This window comes from Fistularia commersonii, chromosome 25 (genome assembly GCF_037954325.1).
Source record: "Fistularia commersonii isolate RoL2024-O1a breed Wild chromosome 25, RoL_Fcom_v1.0, whole genome shotgun sequence".
NCBI lineage: Eukaryota > Metazoa > Chordata > Actinopteri > Syngnathiformes > Fistulariidae > Fistularia > Fistularia commersonii.
Window position 1 is genome coordinate 3,622,420 of NC_141308.1, and position 21,501 is coordinate 3,643,920.

Genomic DNA, 21,501 nt, shown 5'->3' on the forward strand with positions numbered 1-21,501 from the left:
GCACTTGTATGCTGACAAACCGTGTAGAGGATGCAGCATGAAAACCAATCTCATGCGTTATTCATTTGAAAACCAAACCAGAGCTTGGGGCGAGAAAGGGCCTGATAAGTCGTGGTACTATTTTGGTGAGAGGAGCGAACACAACTGACCTTTATAATTGCATTTATAAAACTTCTTTCCATTAAAAAGTTTTGTTTCAAGAGCTATGGATATCTGTTTGATGTCAATATTCATTAGCAGTTCCTGCATTGAATTTATTATTGCATTACATTCATACATTGTCCTACATGTATTTCAATTAATTGTTGTCATTCATTATTAACTAGAGCTGCCTTTTCTCTTAACGTATTTTTGAAAAGTAGCAAATGACGTTCTGAAAACACATTACAAACACATTACAAATCAGGTAAGGTAAGTGGTAATGATACTAACAAACTGATTTTTATCGACCTAAAAGCAGTCATAAACAAATCCTTCTGTTGTGGAATTAATTATTTTTCATGATAGGCCACGAATAGATGCAGGCCTCAAAAATCAGGATTTCCAAAATGTATATATTGAGTGAGTAATGCAAGAAATGTACTTCACATAAAACATGTCAGTCTTTCTTCTGATACTTTCCATGGAGCAAAGAGCAAAAGCATTATTTCAATATCACAAATGCACATCACTTATTCATCGAACAATATTAAATAGTTAAATTCCTTGAACTCCCTGTTACTGTTTCTCAATGAGGAAGAGCAAACGATATGGGAGATAAAGGTAAACATGTAACACAAACAACACTGCTTCCCCTCTGACACTGCTGTTCCAAATATAAGAAAGCAAACTTGTTGTGTCTGCTTCCGCCTCCCTCCAGGATTTACGACAACCCTGTTGACATTGAAGCGCCGCCTTGCTTCCGTTAGACTGTGTCTAGTGAAATTGTGTGTTTACGTGGCTGCGTATGTGTGTCTCCCAGGGGTGTGTCTCCGCCGTATCATGGCAGGGTTGATAAGAGAATCTGCTTGCGTGACACAAAAGATTACCTCTGCCTGGTCTCAGCCGTGGAAAAAGATTGTGAGAGGACTCAGGAGAAACAGCTCTAGCCCTGCTGATCCAATTCTAGCTGACAGAAATTATGTTGAAGAAATTTCCTTCACTTTCTTTAAAGTTCAGTCTCCATTATTAATGAAAGTCCTCTGGATATTTCCTTTTTTGATTGGACTTTTGCTTTTTGTTTTTTAGAGTTTTGCCTCTGAGGGGAAAAGAAGATGTGAATATAATTAGAAGAAAACAAGAAGAAGCACAGTCTTGTGCGCTGCTTATAGTCACTTAAATAGATCAAATATTCTGGAGGATAAATTGGCTTCTGGGTGCTAAAATGTAGCTTTTTGTGCCAGCATCCTCTAGATTATTGGAGCTTGATCTTTCCTCTCTCTGGAGGATGTTTGTTGGACTGTCCTCTGATCAGAGCAGCGCCTAAGTTATTGTCATTGCCTGATGAATATTTCCAAAATGAGGAAGAGTTCATATTATTTCCTCACCTTGGATTTTGAGTTGGTGTCAACTGTGACAACTGCTTGGCTTCCATTAGAGACAGTTTGTCAGGTGCTTAAATGTTTGCGTGTTCGTTGCTGGAAGGGCATTTGGCTTTGCCAAAATTGATAGTGAGATCAACTGAATCTGTATTATAGAAGCCATTTATAGTTCATTTTGGTCTTTGGAACGATGTTTAAACTCATTAAAATGTAGCATTTTCAGTGATTTTCATATTACATTTAAAAACATTAGAAGCACAATGTGAGACATACCACTTCCCATATTAATTTCTTGCATTGTACCTAAAACTGTGAATTGGGCAAGGATGTAATTCAGTGAGAGCATATTTTGAAAATTTTATGAATACCACCAGGAGTTGGCAGGTACATGGGACTCGTCCTTGTGCTGGATTGTTTGATTTGAAGACGGACGTGCACTACCTCCATTGGAGAAATTTGAGCTGAGCGCACCATAGCAATTGTTAGAGCAATAGTACAGTCAACACAAAAAATAGGATTGCTGCAATATGAGACCACATATTGTATTCAAATGAAACCGTGTTAGAGGGGATATATTAGTATATATATTTATACTAATATAATGCTGCAGGGGATATATTTGCAAACTGCAAGGTGGCTGGCAAGCAAGCTTCGAAGAAGAAATACATTTATTTTCCTTAATTTCATTCTGATTTTTACTTTTACTTGAATATTTTGTATTGCACTTCAAAGATGCAGGAGAGATTGGCAGCAGGACAGGAACCAGACAGTGGCTCTGTTCATCATGGCAAAAAAATCATCTGGCTGCTTACCATGATGCTTGAAGGTCATTCTGTAATAACTCAGCCAGAGTTTGACAGCTCAAGCTTTGACTTTTCGAATTTCTAATTTGTGATTCTGTGAATTATAAATATCTGAAGTCGATCTCGGGGGCTGTACGTGAAAGAGGATATCCTCTTCCTTGTCCTTGGAGGTTTTGGTTGTTCTGTAGTTAGTAAGTAAAAGAACAAATGGAAGGGGATGGTTAACTAAATATTCATTCATTGGTTTTTTATTTAGCTGTCACTGGGTAAGAGGCAGAATACACCCTGGAACAGTCACCAGTTGATCACAGGGCCAAATACAGAGACTTACAACCATTCACTCCTTCATTCATAGGGGCAATTTAGGGTCTCCAGTGAACTTACTGCATGTTTTTGGAGTGTGAGAGGAAACTGGAGAACCTGAAGGAAGCCCACAGAGATCTGGGAGAACATGCAAGCCTCTTACAGAGAAGGACTCCTGTCAGAATTGAACCAGGGACCTCATTGCCATTAGCCAGAAGTGCCAACCACTGCACCTAAGTAAATAATTATCTAGAGATGTTATATAAATTTAAAAGCAGTACCGATGGAATATCTGTTTTTGATGACTTGCAGTCCTTTTGACCAAAAGCATCAAAAGTGAAAACTGATTAGTTCGGTCCTGCATGGGTAAATGGTCTCAACCTACAGAGCGCTTTCACTCCTTGTTTCGGGGAGTTTTACGTTAATACAAGGTTTAGCATTCACCCATTCGGACACACACCCACACACGCCGTACATGCCTTGCTATACCGGCTATTGTGAGGGACTTGGGGTTGACGAAGGACACCCCGACATGCAAACGGGAGGAACCCGGAATTAAACCACCACTCTTCTGATTGGTGGGACATTCACTCTGCCAGCTGAACTCCAGCCGCCCCAGTGACAATACAGACTCACTATGGCCACCTGTTCTAGCAAAATCCACAAGGGCGATCCCTGTTAATGGGTCACTGGGCCACTCATTTAAGCAAAATAGAAAACAAATTGTGGGGAAATAAATTGACCTGCTGGGGCAGCACCTGACTTGATGATGGAGAGGCTAATCTGATTGGTGAAAAAAATGATGAATAGGTAACAGGTGCAGCGTTACAATCATAGACATCCACCCACCCTTGACTTCATGTGGAGCTGTCCATGTAATGTCAGAGAGTGAGCAGGGAGTAAACAAATGAGTACTGGCTTTTTGAAATGGATAATGAGGACTAGAAAAGCAACAAGGTAGAAAAACAAAAATAAATCTAACAAAATCTGTTGCTGTAGCTTTGGAGTTAACTAGTGAGACCAATGGTCGGCTAAACTGCTCAGAAATAGTACCATCAGTGTTTCTGTCCTGACATGAAAGGAGCAAAGATTAAAACTGACCCGAAGGCTATGATGATGCAAAAATGCCGAAAAGCAACATTCTTTGAAGGAGTGTGATGGGCTTACAAAAACATTGCATGAAACAGCAAGAAATTGCATAAGGAAAGATGATTTCAGTCTTTAAAACGTATGCCGTTCAGGTCTGCTTGTGTTTACTTTCTGTGGCACAGGCAGCTTGGTTGTAATATCAGAGGCAGCTTAAACTAATCTCTATTTGCTGTTGAGAGAGGCTCTTAATGAGGTGTTTGCTTTCATTAAGTGCTCCTGCAAAGCAAATCCTGGTTGGTTAATATACAGTAACATACAATTCTAAGTGACCAATGAGATTTCATTTTGATCTTCCTTATGTATGAGAGCTTGATCTGCATGGATGAACCTTGTACCAAATGACCGCGACATGATGTAAAAAAGTAAACTAGAGAGTGAAGTCAGAACTTGCGAACCATATTTCAGAGCCATTTTGAACTTGTGCATTGTATGATTGATTTACTTGCTCTAATAGAATATTATCCTTGGTTGATCCAAAACGAGATAAATGATCGAGGCCCATAATGAAAACAAATATCTATCTAATCTAATAGAAGCACTGGTCATTGTGCTCATGATGTATGGCTAAATGACCCCAAGTTTAAACAATGACTAGTCTTTTACCATTACCATTCGTTATAACTCAAGAGACACTAAATATCCATAACCAATGAATTGCATGCAGACTGTCTTCAAAGGGATAGAAAACAGAGCATTGTGGCAAACATACTTTGGAATATGAGAGGTGTCTGAAAAGAAATAATGTATGTGCTATGAACAGATTTATTAAATCATCTGCAAATTTTACACATAGTATTATCGCTTGACTAGATCAGTGGTTCCAAAACCCTTAATATCTTCAACAACAAAACTAAAGGGGTACGTCAAACATGCGAGGGTCTGGAGTGAACTCACTTCACCCGTATGTTCTTTAACTCCAATAACATTTACACCGTATTGAGGCAAGACTATTGCCAATTATTACAACTCTCATGATCCATTGCAGTGGCAAACATGTTGTTCGAAACTGATCGGCCATATCGAGACACTGGTGTGTATTGATGTGCTCTATAGTGAAGGGACATTGACAGGAGCACAAGAGTCTCCAGTGACAAAAGAGTGCATAGGAGACCCATGTGCCAACGCAAATGGAGACAGCATTTAGAATTCCGTGGTTTTAAAAGCCTGAGACATAAAGAAAAGGAAGAAAGAAAATGCTAATGAGTGGGGTTAAGAGGAATGATATTTTTAGCGACAAAGCTTTTTAGAAAACATCCCAGATCATAGATCTACACTGAAGTATATCTGTGCAGGAAGTTAATTTTCTGCAAAAGAAGGGCCAGCAATCAAGAAACAAAATTGAAGGCTGACTAAAGGAGTGATTTTTTTTTTTTTTAGCCTGAAAACATAATCAGTAAAAATGTAAAAACACAAGTAAATGTTGGACTGAAAAATCAAGATAGGTCAATGCAAAAAAAAAAAATGGGAACCTTACTGATAGCTGTTGATGTTCCTTCAAAGCATCCTAAGCGGAGAATGTGAGAGACTGAACCTTCTGCAGCATCCTCTGTTCATGAAAGACCAAGCATTCATTATTTAAACCTTGATAAATCCTCTGTTTGTGTAATAATACAGATTATCATCAAGAGGGAAATTCTGAAATTGCGTCCAAGACAGTAGTCTACCAGTGCGTTGTTTTTGGATTCGGAGGGGGGTGGGGGGTACGGAAGTGAGGTGAGGCATGAAAAATAGCCTGTCTACACAGCTCTGAGGTGCTGGGCAAGGGGTGGATGACCTGTTGATATGTCTCATATGCCTGGTTCGATAGTGACGAAGTCCCTCGTCAACAAAGCGGACGAAGAAACAGACAGTCTATTCATTTCCAGTGTAAGGCTGATTATTTTTCAGGAATCAAAGAGACGAGAAAAGATGTCACGCTCCAAACAGTGGACATTGCAAGAGGCATCACACAACGCGAAAGCTGTGTCATCTCCAGATGGCTGTCAGATCCACTATCGAGCAACAGTGTGTGCCTTCCCAGAGCTCAAAGCCTCACCCTCTCCACCTTTGCAACCATGGCAACACTGAACACGAGGTCCTGCTGAAGATGGTGTGCTGTCCTGAGGGAGGGGATGGGCTGCACTGAGTGACAGACCTCTTGCCCTTAGAGACTGTTTTTTATAAACAGGTTTTGATGGTTATCTTTTTTTTTAACATCATCATTACTTTGCCTTATACTTTAGGCCATATTCCTTGCATATTCAGAAATACTTTAGAACTGTTATGACGGCACCTAGCAGCTTCGATTTTTAATTTCAGAATTCAAGGGAGAATTTATGCCCTGATTAATAATATACGTGTTGAGTTCAAGCTCACCAGAACCCTTGGAACCCCTTTTAAAAATTGCTGGAATGCTGGTGTTTCGGGGTGGCGTGGCGCGGAAGTAGAGCACTCGTTTTTGGAACCGAACATTCATAGTTTAATTCCCATCTCGTCAAAGTGATGTTGAGCAACACACTGAACCCCTAAATGCTCTCCTGGCACTTGTGGACAGCAGCCTCATGGTTCATCCGTGACGGGTTAATTGCAGAGAATGAATTTCCCCAAGAGGGATTAATAAAGGATAAACTATTATTATTATGTTTACCAGCACCCGTCCCTGAGGATGGCCTTAAAGACCTTGGATTGGATTAACTGAAAATGTCTCCACCCAATTTTAGTCTCAGAAGAGGTGGAAATGTCTTTAAATGTTACTGTCGCACAGGACCTAGTGAGTGAAGCCAGTGAAAGCCCTAATATTTGAATGCTATTATCAAGAGAGAATTTCAATTACTCTTTCTTTTTTTAATTTAGATTAAAGGTACCTCCATTAGTCTCTGCTGCACTTTGTGTTCTGGAGGTATTTTCCCCAAAAGGAAGAATAATTATTGCAACAAACAAAAAGACCTAAGTGTGAATTTTTAAAAACAAATTGGTCAGAGGGTTTGAGATGAGCTTTTTTTGCAGCTCTAAGTTAGTAAATGCTAGTTAGTGAATGCTAGAGTTAAACTGGAAATATAAGACAATGCGCATCAGTTGAAGCCAGTTTAATTTCCCCAGGAATTTCCCGCAAATTTGAATCCTCGAAGTATCATCAGACAAGATAGATATTTGATTAGTATATGCACCAAGTAACAAGTAATTTCACAAACACCAGTATTTTTTTTTTTACGTGTACTGTCACCAGTGTCAATTGATAGCTAAAGATTTTACAGCATCAAACCCGTTGTCACCTGTCTGAATCTGGTCAAAGACATTTGCTGCATATTTTTCTCTAATGAAGGAATGGCAGCATCCACAGTCTTGATGTAGAAACACCATTGAAGGGTGTTATCGTAAATGTTGGATCAGTGCAGCTGGTGATGACAACAGCGGCAGCCCTCAGTAAACAATCTTCACCTGAAGCCGACACTGAGACGGGCTGCAGAGATAATGGGATCATTCTTTTATCAGGCTGCACTCAAACTCTGTCTGGTTTCTTTAGCTGAGCTCTGGACCTCAAAGAGAACAGAGAGCTAAACTAAGACTTGGGAAATGGGCCAAACTATGTTTCTCTGATCTGGAGTATTTCCGAGTCAGGCACAGACAAGTGCAAATGAGGACAAGCAGCAAGTGTCTATGTGCGCGTGCGTGTGTGTGTGTGTGTGTGTTATCAGCCCTTGGCTGTAGCATCCAATGTGAATTACATTTTACACTGATATCAGACAGTCACAGTAATTTATGATTCCTTCTGAACTCCACTTCTCATCAAATAAATACACACAAAAAAAAATGATCGTGGTAGTATCACGCACGTATCATGGAACTGAAGCTAATCAATCAAACAATTTGAAGCATGCATGCATAGTATCATTATAAAGGCTGATGGCCTCCAGCGAGGAGAAGCTTTGGGAGAACAATAGCACGCTGTTAGCTTTTCTTTTTTTTTCCCCAACCCCCGTTTGTGTAACCTCACTGCCTCAATGCCATCACTATCCTCAGGGAGCGTATTGCAGGTTGGTTCTCCATTAAAAGTCTTACTGAGAGGCATACAGTACTTTCATGAATACCTCTGCAGCCCAGGAGAAGAAGAAAGACTAATGCATCATCAGGCAGCATTTCATCATCAGATTAAAATAACCCATTGGGAAATAAGGATTTCACCAAGTCCTAATACTTGGGTTTTTAATTATAGCCAGTGCAAAATCGAACTGAACAATTTCCTCTATTGGGTATTTTTCAGTAACAACAACAGAAAATAAATTACGCTCCTGATAATTAATAATCTATAAGTCGGCATAATGTTGTTTAGGATAATGCTTTACATAGCTGTGATCCTGTGGCGTCCTTCATAATCGACTCCAGTAGAAAATTAAAAGATATTTCAAGTGATAAGTATTTAAGGAGGCATATATTCACCTCCGATATGAAACATAATTATAAAAAAAACCTCCACGAGAGAATTATGGGAAGTCATTTGATAGAAGACGTTTGACTTATAAATAAGGAGTTAAACTATTTTTAGTGGGATTTGTAGTTTGATCATTACAGAGTCAGTGTCTTTTGAATCTAAATTTGGAGGAGATGAAAACAACTATTTTTGCTTGACAAATGTGCCACCCTATTTTGTACTTTTTCACACAGCTGCATTTTCCCTGAATCCCTCCTCAGTGATGTATGGTTAGGTGCCACCTTGCAATGTGATGTGCCGTAAAAACGTACCTCAAAACGATTTGATGTACAACTGCTAGAGTTAAATCCTCTTACAGAAACCTTAGCCTTCAGGGTTCACAGTCATACAAAAATCTATAAATAATTACTTTGTCACTTGATATACTTCACACTGGATGGGATAGCTGTGGATCAAATGTCATATTATATTATTACACTGAAAGACTCACACAGAAACAAAAGGCTTTGCTTTTTCTGTGAGTGAAGAAAGTCAATTGTGGTCTTATATCTGTCCCTAGGCACCAGTCAGGGTGCAAAATGTCATTACTTTCACTGTTAAACTTTGTATACAAAGATCAATTAACACAGCTTGTGGGTTTCTATTACCAGTAAAAGGTAGTGGAAAGGACAAAGAACAACCTCTGTGCTCCCCCTTAGCTGCTCAAACCCGGCATAAAGCACTATTGCTTGCACAAAACACAGCAATTAATCAATTTCCCCAAACACACCTTTCCTTCAGACAAGGGTGCAGCACGTGCATTTTGCAAGCCCAAATGAAAGCCCTAGTACACTAGTAACTTAAAGAACTGTTTACAAAAAAAAATGATCCAATTTTGACAAGCAAGCAGTAACATGCTGCCTCACACAGCTCTCTGGAGGTGAGGGATTGAAAATAGATATGAGGGAATGTGTTTCCAAGTCCAGCAACAATACCATTCTCAAACTTTTAACAGGGAGCAGGGTAGAAAAGGAGCTCCATGAGATGGGTTCCCCATCTCTTGAGGCAAAAAGGCAATTTCATGCTCCAGCACTGTGGGGACATCAGGATGGAAGTTGACCTCAAGGTTAACAGTGCAAACCTAATGAATGTGTTGCGAATCTAGCAGGAGAAAAACAGCTTCTGGTCACAGTCCAATCCTGCAAATGCAATCCTGAGGATTTAATTGGGGGGAAAAAAAAATCATGTTTTCTAATTTGTCACCTCATTAAGTGAGAATAGAAACATTTTTAGGGAAATTGATGAAAATGGCTGATGTGGGGACTTTGACTGTGCAGTCTAGGTACTATTACAGTCTGGGCAATGTCAGTGTGTGTTGCCTGTTGCAAAATTTATCTGTTGATTCTCAATGTGCCAGGCATCAGCAATTGAGTTAAATATCGGTGTCTGTTCCCATTATGAGACCAAAGCGTAGAGCAGGCGACTTGTGTTTTTGAAGGGTTACTCCCAAATCATGCGTTGATATCAAATTTTAATGCCTCAAGAACATCAGTGAGTTTTACCACTTGATCTGAATAAGTCAAGACTTATTCTTTTTTTAAATATCTATATGTAGGTACACGTAAAAAAAATATGAGGCATATGAAAAATAACCTAAACAAAATAACCTCACAAACGTCAGTCCATAATGGTGGTGTTGCTCTATCCATAATCTTTGAGGTCTTCTTTTTTTCACTGTCATGCTTTTCTATAATTTGTATGGCTTGAATTCCTTGTAGAGCTTCCAACTTGTATATTCCATTTTGATTAACACATTGGCATTTATGATTATTTTCAATGGACCAAGCTGAATCCTTATCCTAAATGACTATGTCAAAATACAAATAGAAAAACACTAGCATACACAGGGAATTAATGCTTCTATTAGGTAGAAATATATCATTTATACAGCATATATATAATTTCTATGATCTGATCTATGATCATTTTTGACAGGTACTAGAAATGTGTGACAATATTGTAATAATGTAATAATTGACAACAACGTAAAAAATAGTTGATAGATAGATAGATAGATAGATAGATAGATAGATAGATAGATAGATAGATGGATAGATGGATAGATAGATAGATAGATAGATAGATAGATAGATAGATAGATAGATAGATAGATAGATAGATAGATAGATAGATACACAATGATCGTGGCAGAGATAGATCACTATTAATGCTATGTATGTATATACATATACATATTTTCTGACAAATTGCTCAAATTAAAAAAGTAAAAAAAACAACATCAGCTAACACAATTCTGAAAGTGATATAAAATGAAATGGAAGAATCAGCCTACGTTAATAATCTCCACCGAGTTTCCTGAAAATCAGATTTGGAGTTGAGCGTAAATCTGTTTACAGCAAACTAAGTGCAGCATTTAATCCAAACACAGTCCGTGACAATACCTGGAACATTCGCACCTTTCAAAATGTGTGTGTTCAGGTACCACAAAGCTGTAAAAATCTCTGGTATTTATTAGCTAACCTGCACAAAAAAAGGAAAGTCTTAACATTATGAATAAAACAACACAATGGTTAAAATGACCTTGGTCTTTTTGTACACTGTTCATCACCTCTAGATGTAGCTTAATGTCAAACTAAAAGACAAAGCCACTGCTGCAGAGCAAAACATGGCTCCCCATTGTTTCTTGACTCTCAGAAATATTTATTTTTCACCGGATTGTCTCTCACAAACAATTCAACTTACTAAAAAATACATTTTGTGTTTAGTCTGGAAGACTTCCTCTTTCTCTAAACTCAGTTTGCAAGGCTCACGCATCAACCCAGGAGGCAGATCTGAATCAAAGCTGTTAAAATTATCATCAAAAAGCACCCAGCTCTAAGGGAATGTGCTGGAGACCAGAAACTGCTGCCATGTGCCATTTTCTCCAGCTCTACAGACAACTCTGAGCAAAATCTCTCCCAATTCAAGCAGACATTCTGCATCTGTATTTCACACGCCGGTGAAATATCATTGAAACAAAAATAAAAATAAAAAAAAAAAAAACAGGTAACTTAAGCTGATACCATTACATGCAACAAAAAACAACACAGTGACAAAACTCCAACAACACAGAGGAGAGCGACACTAATAAACTTTCTTCACCATTTAAGTTTTTATCATCCTCAGGGATTTAAACTTGCAGGCCTGTCTGTGCACAGGCATGCTTGTTTTTTGTTTTTTTTTAGGGAATGACATGGGCAACGTCTGGATAATTTCTTAACATGAGTAGAGAAAAAAAAAAGTGTCTTACATCCTCATCTTCCCGCAAGCATTTCTTACGGTACTGCACATGAGGTCTAGGGTCCACCAGTGACTGGAGGGTCTTCGCTGCGTTTTCCTCGTCCGCAACCTGCCCGCCGAGAAGGCGGCTGGCCTCAGGTGGGTGCGGGAAGGAATTGGCGGTATTGATCTTCCCGGTGAATCTCTGATACAAAGAAGCCATGCCTCTGCCCCAGTCCTCACCGATCCGCTCACAGCATGTCAGACCAACAGAAGCCCGATCCGAGGGGGGAGGAGGGTTTGGAGGGAGGGGATGGGGATGGATCTGCCGGTTTGGTGATGACACCCGATGGCAGGTAGCCAGTTCTCACGTCCGTGATGGAGCCAAAATAAGATAAGGTGAAGGCAGATAGCTTTAAAAAAAAAAAAATCTTGATAGCCGTGGAGTGATGTGGAGATATGTCCGCGGTGATGTCCTGTTTTTTTTTTTTTTTTGAAACCCCAGTCCAAGTGCACAGCAAACAGTCTTCTGTATTCACAACACGTTGTTTCCTCGATGCCGCCTTTACGGAGAGGCGGGAGCCCGGAGTTTCCGATCAGATGGATTTCCCACGGACGATTTGTTCGCGAAATCAGAGAGGTGACGATTATATTTCCGGCTCCCTGTGCTCGCTCTCCCTATTTCTATCTCTCTCTCTCAAACACACACACACACACACACGCATACACGCGGAGCGGAGCGAAAGGACGCAGCGCCCGGCGGTGCTTCTGTCAGACGCGCTCTGCATGAGAAGTGACCGGCAGCAGAGGATCCACTGTCATCCACTGTTACGCGCACTCTGCTCCTCAAACATCACCCGCATTTATTCTCTAAACGCTCTTCGTTCATTGTTTAGGATTTGTTGACGCTTTTTTTTTGTGTGTGTTTTTTGTTTCGTTCTTTTTTTTTTTTTTCCTCTCACCCAAATGACAAGTCCCAGGACGATGCTCGAGTGCCGCTCTGTGGCGCTCCACATTAGGACAGGCTGACCTCACACCGTCTCTTAACGCCCAGGTTTGGATGTAAACGATCAGAGAGGGCAGCTATTTTAAAAAAAACGAGTCAGTCAAGTTGCAATAAATTAAAAAAAAGATATGTATCTGAGGAGGGCAATGCAGCTTCGGGGGGTAAGGGTCAGGGTCTCTCTGAGCCGATCCTAAGTCCTGATAAATGCAGGTGGTTGTGGCAGGAAGGTGCTTGGGTGTGAAACTTGTGCTAAAATCAAATATGCAAATCAAACCTAAGAATCTCATACTGGATTGGTCGAGGCCTGGGTTAACAACTACTGCCATTGGTACAGGTGACCTACAGGGAACCGGTGGAAATTGGGCTACTGTGGGTCGAAGGAGAGGAGAAAGGAGTGTTTGGAAGCAGAGAGAGAAAAGGAAAGGCAAGAGTCTGGGATTGAGAGTAGGGACTTTGAATATCAGGACTATGAAAGGAAAAAGTAGAGTTGGTTGACATGATGCAGAGAAGGAAGGTGGATATACTGTGTGTCCAGGAGACCGGGTGGAAAGGTAGCAAGGCTAGAAGTTGAGGAGAAGGTTTGAAATTGTACTTTCATGGTACTGACAGGAAGAGAAACGGAGTAGGATTTATCTTGAAGGAGGAGTTTGTGAGGAATGTTCTAGAGGTGAAAAGAATGTCAGATAGACTTATTAGTCTGAAACTGGAAATTTAGGGTGTGATGCTCAATGCTGTTAGTGGCCATGCCTCGCAGGTGGGATGTGAGTTAGAGGAGAAGGAAAAATTCTGGAAAGAGCTAGATGAAGTGATGCAGAATATCCCCAGACATGAGAAAGTGGTAACTGGAGCAGACTTCAATGGGCATGTTGGTGCAGGCAATAGAGGGGATGAAGAAGGGATGGGCGGATTTGGTATAAAGGATAGGAACGCAGAGGGACAGATGGTGGTAGCTTTTGCAAAAAGGATGGAAATGGATGTAGTGAACACCTTTTTCCAGAAGAAACAGGAACATAGGGTAACTTATAAGAGCAGAGGTAGGAGCACGAAGGCAGGCTACATCTTGTATAGACGAGGTAACCTGAAAGAGATCAGTGACTGAAAAAAGAAGTTGTAGATGAGAGTGTAGCCAGACAGCATAGGATGGTGGTTTGTAGGATGACTCTGATGACAAAAAAGATCGAGAGGACAAAGGCAGAGCAGAGGACAAAGTCGTCGAGGCTGAAAAGGGAGGAGTGAGAGAAAAGGGAGAGCTTCCAGAGCTGGACAGCCAAGAGAGGAACTCTCTGGTATTGTATTAGGAAGTCTGGAGTGGCAGAGAGAAGCATGTTAAACTGGTGCAGGACATGTATGCTAGCTGTGAGACAGTTGTGAGATGTGCTGTAGGGGTAACAGAGAAGTTCAAGGTGGAGGTTGGACTTCGTCACGGATCAGCTCTGAACCCCTTCTTGCTCACAGTGGTGATGGACAGGCTGACAGATGAGGTTAGACAGGAATCTCCTGCATAGCTATTGTGAATTGCTTAGCTGCTTTAATGCCCCACTCAGGACTGAGCTGGAAAGCCTGGGCTCAGCTTGACCCCACTATCTCTTTTTTGCACATTCACCAGCTGAACAGGCCCACGCCGTTCCTTTTCCTTTCAAACATCATGCAGTTGTTGTAGGTAAAATGTACGCATGTAATATTACGTATTTGCAAATGTATTCCCTCTAGAGGGAGCTACTGGTGCTGCTGGTGCAAAAGCAAGATTAAAAAAAAAACATTTGGTCTTGTACAGGAAATTTCAATTAAATTTCAAGTAGGAATGAGCCCATCAGACGAACAAAAAAGTTGGATCTTTTGGAGATAATGTCAGAGAACCCAGATTGAGATGATTTGGTCATATACAGAAGCAGGAGAGTGAATATATGGGTAGACAGATGCTGAAATTGTAGCTGCCAGACAGGAGGTCTTAGAGGAAGACCAAAGGGAAGATTTATGGATGTAGTGAGAGAGGATATGAAGTGAGAGAGGAAGATACATTAAATAGGGTTAGATGGAGAAGGTTGATTCGCTTTGGTGACCCCTGAAGGGAAAAGCCGTAAAGGAAAAGGAGAGGAAGATGTATCTGAGGAGGAGAGCATGGTGGCGCAGTGGTTTTCGCCTCAGCCTAACTGGTTCGATTCCAACAAGGGGACCTTTCTGTGTGGTGTTTGCATGTTCTCCCAATGTCTGCCTGGGTTTCCTCTGGGTTCTCCCACAGTATTCCAGGTTCTCCCAGGTTCTCCCATAACCCCAAAACATGCAGCATGTTATTTGTAATAAATTGGGAAAATTACCCCGAATAAGTGAGTTAGTGATTGACTGACTGACTGCCTGTATATGTGACCCTGCGATCGAATGGCTGGTCCAGAACTGGTCCAGAGTGCACCCTGCCTCTCGCCCGATGACAGCTGGGATAGGCTGGGATAAGCGGCAGAAGATGGATGGATGGATGGATGGATGGATGGATGGATGGATGGATCTGCGGAAATCTCAGAGAAAACTTAATCAGCCCCACAAAACACATGCAATATCTTAATATCATAATAACCCCTTCAGGAGTTTTAATGTTTTCTCCAAACTCTTTCACGAATATATGGCTTAAAACAGAAAATATATACACCTATTGCTTTCTGAGGAGAACTACTATTTACTGCATTAATATGCCTTAAATCTAACCATGGTCTGCTTCCAAATTGTAGGTAATATAGCTTTGAAATTGTAGCTGCTGGACACAAGATGTATCTAAACACTGTGGAGTTTCTAAATATCATAGACCTGGGACTGATACCTTAAACATGTGTGATCTCACATGTTATGCTTGAAGGACCAAGGGTCCCTTCTCAAAATATCTTAAGTGAAAACATGGATATAACATGGAAAAAAAAAAAATGAATAGAAGGAAAAAAAAAGGGACGTTTTATTTATTTAGAGTGTTACCCTCCATAAATCCTAAAGCAAAGTCAATAAGCATTAAGAGAATTAAAACATGCAAGTTCAAGGTTTTGCTGTACAATGATGATTGTACCTTCTTTTTTAAATAGCCTCAAGTTTTTGCATATTTATTTGCTTATCTACTAATATTAACAAATGGCGGTCATCTCTCCCTCTCTCTTGCTCTAAAATAAATGATTTCTGCTCCATTGACTCTTGGCTTTAATTATAAGTGTAACCTATTTATAATAGGATATGAATCTGGCATTAAAGGATATATTGATTTCAAAGGTTCAGACATTCAGTGGAATATGCATGTCATTAAAAATAGCCCCAGTTTTACCTGCCTTATTAGTTTGAAAAACTGCCCTTTGACCGAGGGATGTAAATGAATTGGATTCCATTTTAATTGAATTGATTTGAACAGATATTTATATGGTGGGCAGAGCATCTTTGAGCCTTATCTTCCAAATCCGGTCATATTGTTACCTGTCATCATTTGTTTCCGCACTTCATAAATGCCTTTTCTGGGTTTGTGCACCCTTGGGAAATAGGTCAGAGTAGCTTGACATCATTCCACCCTTCCTGATAGATGTCTTCCAATCTCCTGCACCTTGTTGCATAGCTATTGTGAATAGCTTGGCTGCTTTAATGCCCCACTCAGGCCTGAGCTGGAAAGCCTGGGCTCAGCTTGACTCCACTATCTCTCTCTTGCACATTCACCAGCTGAATGGGTTTACAGTGTTCCTTTTCCTTACAAACATCATACAGTTGTTGTCGGTAAAACGTATGCATGTACTTTTACGTATTTGCAAATGTATTCCCTCTAGAGGAAGCTACTGGTTCTGCTGGTGCAAAAGCAAGATTAAAAAAAAAACATCTGATCTTGTACAGGAACTTTTTATTGCATTTCAAGAGCACAAGTACATTCAAAGCTGAGTGACACTTCAAATTCCTGCACTTAGTTAATCAGTGAGAAATGGCATTATGAGACTCCTTGTTTTGTTTCATGATTCTTGGGGGGTACTTAGAGAGGAGGACTGGCAGATTTACTAACTGGAAATTCACAGATGTTTTATTAAGGAAAAGAATTTCCCCTATGGAGATCAATAAAGCTTATCTTATCTTATTATACATCAGAAAACACCTGTGGGAAATCACCTGCATTCATTGCAGAGATGGAAAGACGCCAAACCGCTAGTTATGCTCCTGCTCTCCGTTTTGTTGCAGTTTTCTGAGGATAATAAAGTTAACCCCCACCACAGTGTAAAAGATACGAAAGACATTAGAAAAAAAATGCGTCATGGTGAGGAATTGTGAATTTGGTACAGTCTGGAACATCATGTTTCTTTTTAGGCTCCATTGGACATACAGCATGTTTTAGTTCCAGAGAGTGTGTGTTTGAAAATATGAACAATTTCGTCACGAGCAGGGAATAACTTGAGGCACACACTGATAATAGAATTAATTTATCATGCATATATAAATGTATTTCCAGGAAGTAAATTGTAGCTACAGGTTAACTCGATTCCATCTGCTGCTACATAGAAACCAGACGACATAAATTTATTGGATGGAAGAAAAAGCAGATCAATCAATCAGTGTTTGGTGAGAGGGCTGTAATCAATGTTCCCTCTAAGCTGCGCAACTGCGCAATTGCTCACTGCTCGCACACTCACGCACAAGAAAACCAATCTAGGGCAGTGAGCACACTGCAAATGAATTAGACATACAACATTTTTTTCATTTTGCTGCATAACTCTATGAGTGACAGGTGTCCAGCCAATCATACGATCTGATACAATTACGCTACGCAGCCAATCACGGCATTGACTGTACTTGCGCACGTGCTCTGCCCATACACGCTAAATAACAATAATAACAGTGTGGCGGTGTTGTGGAGATCAAGAAGCTGGAGGATTTAAGGTACTTGGGGTCAACAGTCCAGAGCAACGGAGGCTGTGGAAAAGAGGTGAAGAGACGGGTCCAAGCAGGTTGGAATGGGTGGAGAAAAGTGCCAGGGGTTCTTTGTGATAGAAGACTATCGGCCAGAATAAAAGGAAAGGTGTACAAGACTGTGGTGAGACCAGCGACGATGTATGACCTAGAAACTGTTACAATGACGAAAAGACAGGAGGCAGAACTAGAGGTTGCAGAGATGAAGATGTTGAGGTTCTCTTTGGGAGTGACCAGGATGGATAGGATCAGGAATGAGTCTATCAGAGGAACAGCACATGTTAGATGTTTTGGGGAGAAGGTCAGAGAAGCCAGACTGAGATGGTTGGGTCATGTGCAGGGGAGGGATGGAGAATATATTGGTAGACGGATGATTGAATTGGAGCTGCCAGTCAAGAGGTCTCGAGGAAGACCAAAGAGAAGATTTATGGATGTAGTGAGAGAGGATATGAAGGTAGTTGGTGTGAGAGAGGAGGATACAGAGAATAGGGTTAGATGGAGAAGGTTGATTTGCTGTAGCGACCCCTAAAGGGAAAAGCCGAAAGAGGAAGAAGAACAGTGTGTTGGAGTTAAGTGACGCTAATGCTAACCCCTTATCATGGTGAAACGAGCAGTGAATGTGATCCGTCAACTCACCAAACCAAAGTAAAATAGATTTGCGGTTCTTTTAAGTTGGAATGGCTGCAGGAGTATGAGCAAGTGGAAGAACAAGCGGTGAAACTGGGTGAGATTTTTTTCTTTTTCGAGTGAGAACGGTCTGCTCTGCAAAACATGCAGCAAAGCTAAAGTAGTAAGCGAGTTTTCTGATGGAAAATTATGGACTTAATGGAAGCTATGATCCCAGGTGTGATACTGATGTGTGGCCACAGCGTGCACATCTAATGTTACTCACATTGGTCCTCAGTGTGCTCGGGGCTGTTGTCTGTATGCCCAGACATATGAAAAATTAGAGGGAACATTGGCTGTAATATCTATTTTCTCAAAACATCACTCTGCTAATAAGGAAATTACATCCCTTCTTTTCATGCAAGTCACAAAATGGATTTAGTTACAGTTCTAATCACTTTGTTGCACCATTTTGGGTTCGGTATTAGCTGGAGATTAATGATTTCCCTTGATGCTAAGCTGAGCCAACTGCAGCAACAAGTTTCTTATCATCCTCCTGGCTGCGTGTGTCTGATTTACTAATTTATTGATTAAAACGCTTAAAAATAACCCTGATCTGTTAAAATCAGCAAATACAACGACACACAATAAACCTATTACACCCAGCACTCTATTTTGCTGTTAATATCTGAATAATCACAGATAAGATTTAAAGATCCACAGATCTGTTATGCTTTCACATTTAAGTCCTAAAAGTACCACTAAATAATTTATAAACACACACACACACACACACACACACACACATATTTGTGTGTATATATGTTCATTATCGTCATTATTATTATTATTATATTTATTTATTTTCAAAAGTTGAACTTCTTAACCCCATATAGCTTTTCAGAGATGAAAGATTCACATCATGCTTATGTAGGATTAATATTGAACTAGGATGGGCTTCAAAATATTTGTGATATCAGGAATAATTAGAAATGCATTGTTCTGGTCATTTCTTCAAAATAAAAATTGATTATTTTGCAAGTTGGAGCATTCATTCATCATCTGTTACCCCCCCCATGCTTCCACATATTGTTTAAGAAGTAATTTTTGTCTTGCTTTAAAGATGTTTCTTTGCTGAGTCGGGTTTAAAAATAAAGTATGCTAACTGTTTTCCAGGACTGAAACATGCTGAGCATTTTGCCTGTTGGCACTGGCATATTATCTCCAACTGAATAAGTGCTGAATCTTGCAGTCCACAGCAGATGAAGGAAAGCCATGTAGTTTGCCCAAATTGAAATTGCTGCAGATTAATCAGTGGAGAGAAAATGTTTAATGTACTAGAATAGCTTGTCAAAATGTTTGAGAGGAAGAGCAGACTACAGTTGTCCTGTACTTGGGGATGACAGTGGATGAAGCAGAGGAGGAGACAGGAAGAGGTGCATATCAGTTGAATAGTATAGGTATTGGTGATTGGATACAAGTTTGCAGCAACTGCCATGAGTTAAAGTAGTTTTTCAACATTGTGACACGCTAAACACAAAATAATTTAACAACTGAACACTTGTTTTTTTGTTATTGCATAAACAATTATTTCATTTCATCAGGCCATCTAGGAAACATCTTTAAGGATACCCCCTTGCCTCCTCCTTGATCAAGTGTTTCCTTCCTGACAATTTCAACACATCCCTTGGGGAAAGCAGAATTATCTCTCTCCTTTCGTCATACTTCTGAACAAGTCAACAGAACCCGTGATGCGGTGGCATGGTGGTTACCACTTCAGCCTCACAGCACGAAGGATCCTGGTTTGATTTCGACAAGATGACATTTCTGTGTGGAATTTGCACATTCTTCCCTTGTCTGCATGGGTTCCTTCCGGTTTCCACAGTCAAATTGGGAAAATTTCCCCGAATGAGCGAGTGAATGGGTATCCGTCTATACATCCCCTGTGACCCTGAGCGCAGGGTCGATAAGCAGCAGACGATGGATGGATGGATACTTGCAATAAATATAATTACCATGGTAAATGAGTATCATTCAGGTTCTATGTTTTGAAGGAGATGATTTGTTGTGATATCACAAAATATTGGTATTTTATTTTTCTTTTTGTCCATGCTTCGCTTTTTTTTTGATTAACCCAAAGGGCACACAAAGTGCCATTAAAGAGAAAAAAAGGCATTTAGAGTATGTGTATATTTCTCCCTCATTAACTTTTGAGAAAATTAGCGTGGTAATTTGTTAATTCTGCTGTCAAACAGAGAGGCTAGAAACCAAAAACTCCATTACTGAGCTTCAAAGATTTGTTTCAAGCATATTAATGGTTCAATTTGAATACCAAAAACTGAAATCCTTACAACAAAGAACAATAAAACACCGCAAACTGTGTTAATGTACTGTAAACAGCTGAAAATATAAGTTTATGTCTCCCCCTCCACTTCACATGTGAGAAGGTAAAAGTAGGACTGGAAAAAAAGGTACTTAAGTCATCCAAATCCCCAGGTTAACGATTTTCACATAAAGGCACAGAAGAAATAAAGGAGTGTACCAATTAAGGAAACAACATAATGCTTTTAGAAATTGTATGTTATATCATTAATAGGCATTTGAATTTTCATTTTTTCCCCCAGAGAGTAAGCTTCCAATTAAGTCACTGGTACCAACAAAATATAAAGCCCCAGAACTACATATTTGAGATTTTTTTTTTCCATCATATGAAATTACTCATCAGAACAGGAACCATTGAAACGATTAAAATTCTCAGAGGGGGTCCAAAAGACCTGTTACCACCTTATGTCTTTGTAATTGTTATAAAAACATAGCCAGTACTTGCTCCTCTCATTAGCATAACGCTCATCCATAAATGAAAATGGTAACTTTTCTACAAATCCATGCCATGCAAGCTGAACAGGCCTCTTACCCCTCTGGAGGAAGTGCTGCTGTCTATCTTCAGTTGGGTTGCTATAAGAACAGACATGCTGAAAACGTGCCACTTTGCTTCTTCACTTCACTGTGTTCACACCTTTGTACTGTGAAGTTGTACTGCCGAAGATGTCAGTCCCACACACACATTTCTCTTCTCTCCTTCCTCTACAGCAATGGAGAAGATGACCGAGAGGTCCAGGGGAGCCCAACCAGAATACCTCCCTCTCCTCTCACTGGGTGAATCAATCACACAGACACTGGTACAACGCCTCTACGGAGGGGGTTGGAATAGGAAGGGGTGCCTCTCCTTGCTTAGGTTGCTTCAAACGCTTGTTATCTCTTCTGTCCTTAGTCCCTCCCTCCCTCCCTTCCTCACTAGTTTGCTCTCTCACTCACTTTCTCACAAACTCTTTCAATGAGATTTACTCAGTTTAATTGGACAATTCAGTATCAGAGGAAAAAAAAAAAAGACTGCCAGCATAAAAACCTGGTTGGTGAAGTATAAAACACACAGTGTAAACATGCATGTGACGCAATGGACCAAAAAGAAGTCAGTGCCAGTACAGCAGGTCCATCATTTTTTTCTGCCATGCCTACTTCTACGCATGTGTGCGAGCACAT

The 21,501-nt window shown here is 40.2% G+C and overlaps 1 protein-coding gene across 1 annotated transcript in view; it reads right to left on the bottom strand.

The window, feature by feature from the left end:
- LOC147218869 (A-type potassium channel modulatory protein DPP6-like) overlaps positions 1 to 12,276 on the bottom strand; it is a 77,823-nt gene extending 65,547 nt beyond the window's left edge. The window contains exon 1 of the mRNA XM_086171907.1: positions 11,473 to 12,276. Within this exon, the coding sequence (XP_086028033.1) occupies positions 11,473 to 11,664 (192 nt within the window). The 5' untranslated portion in view covers positions 11,665 to 12,276. The remainder of the gene's footprint in view (positions 1 to 11,472) is intronic.
- Positions 12,277 to 21,501: the final 9,225 nt, after the last annotated feature.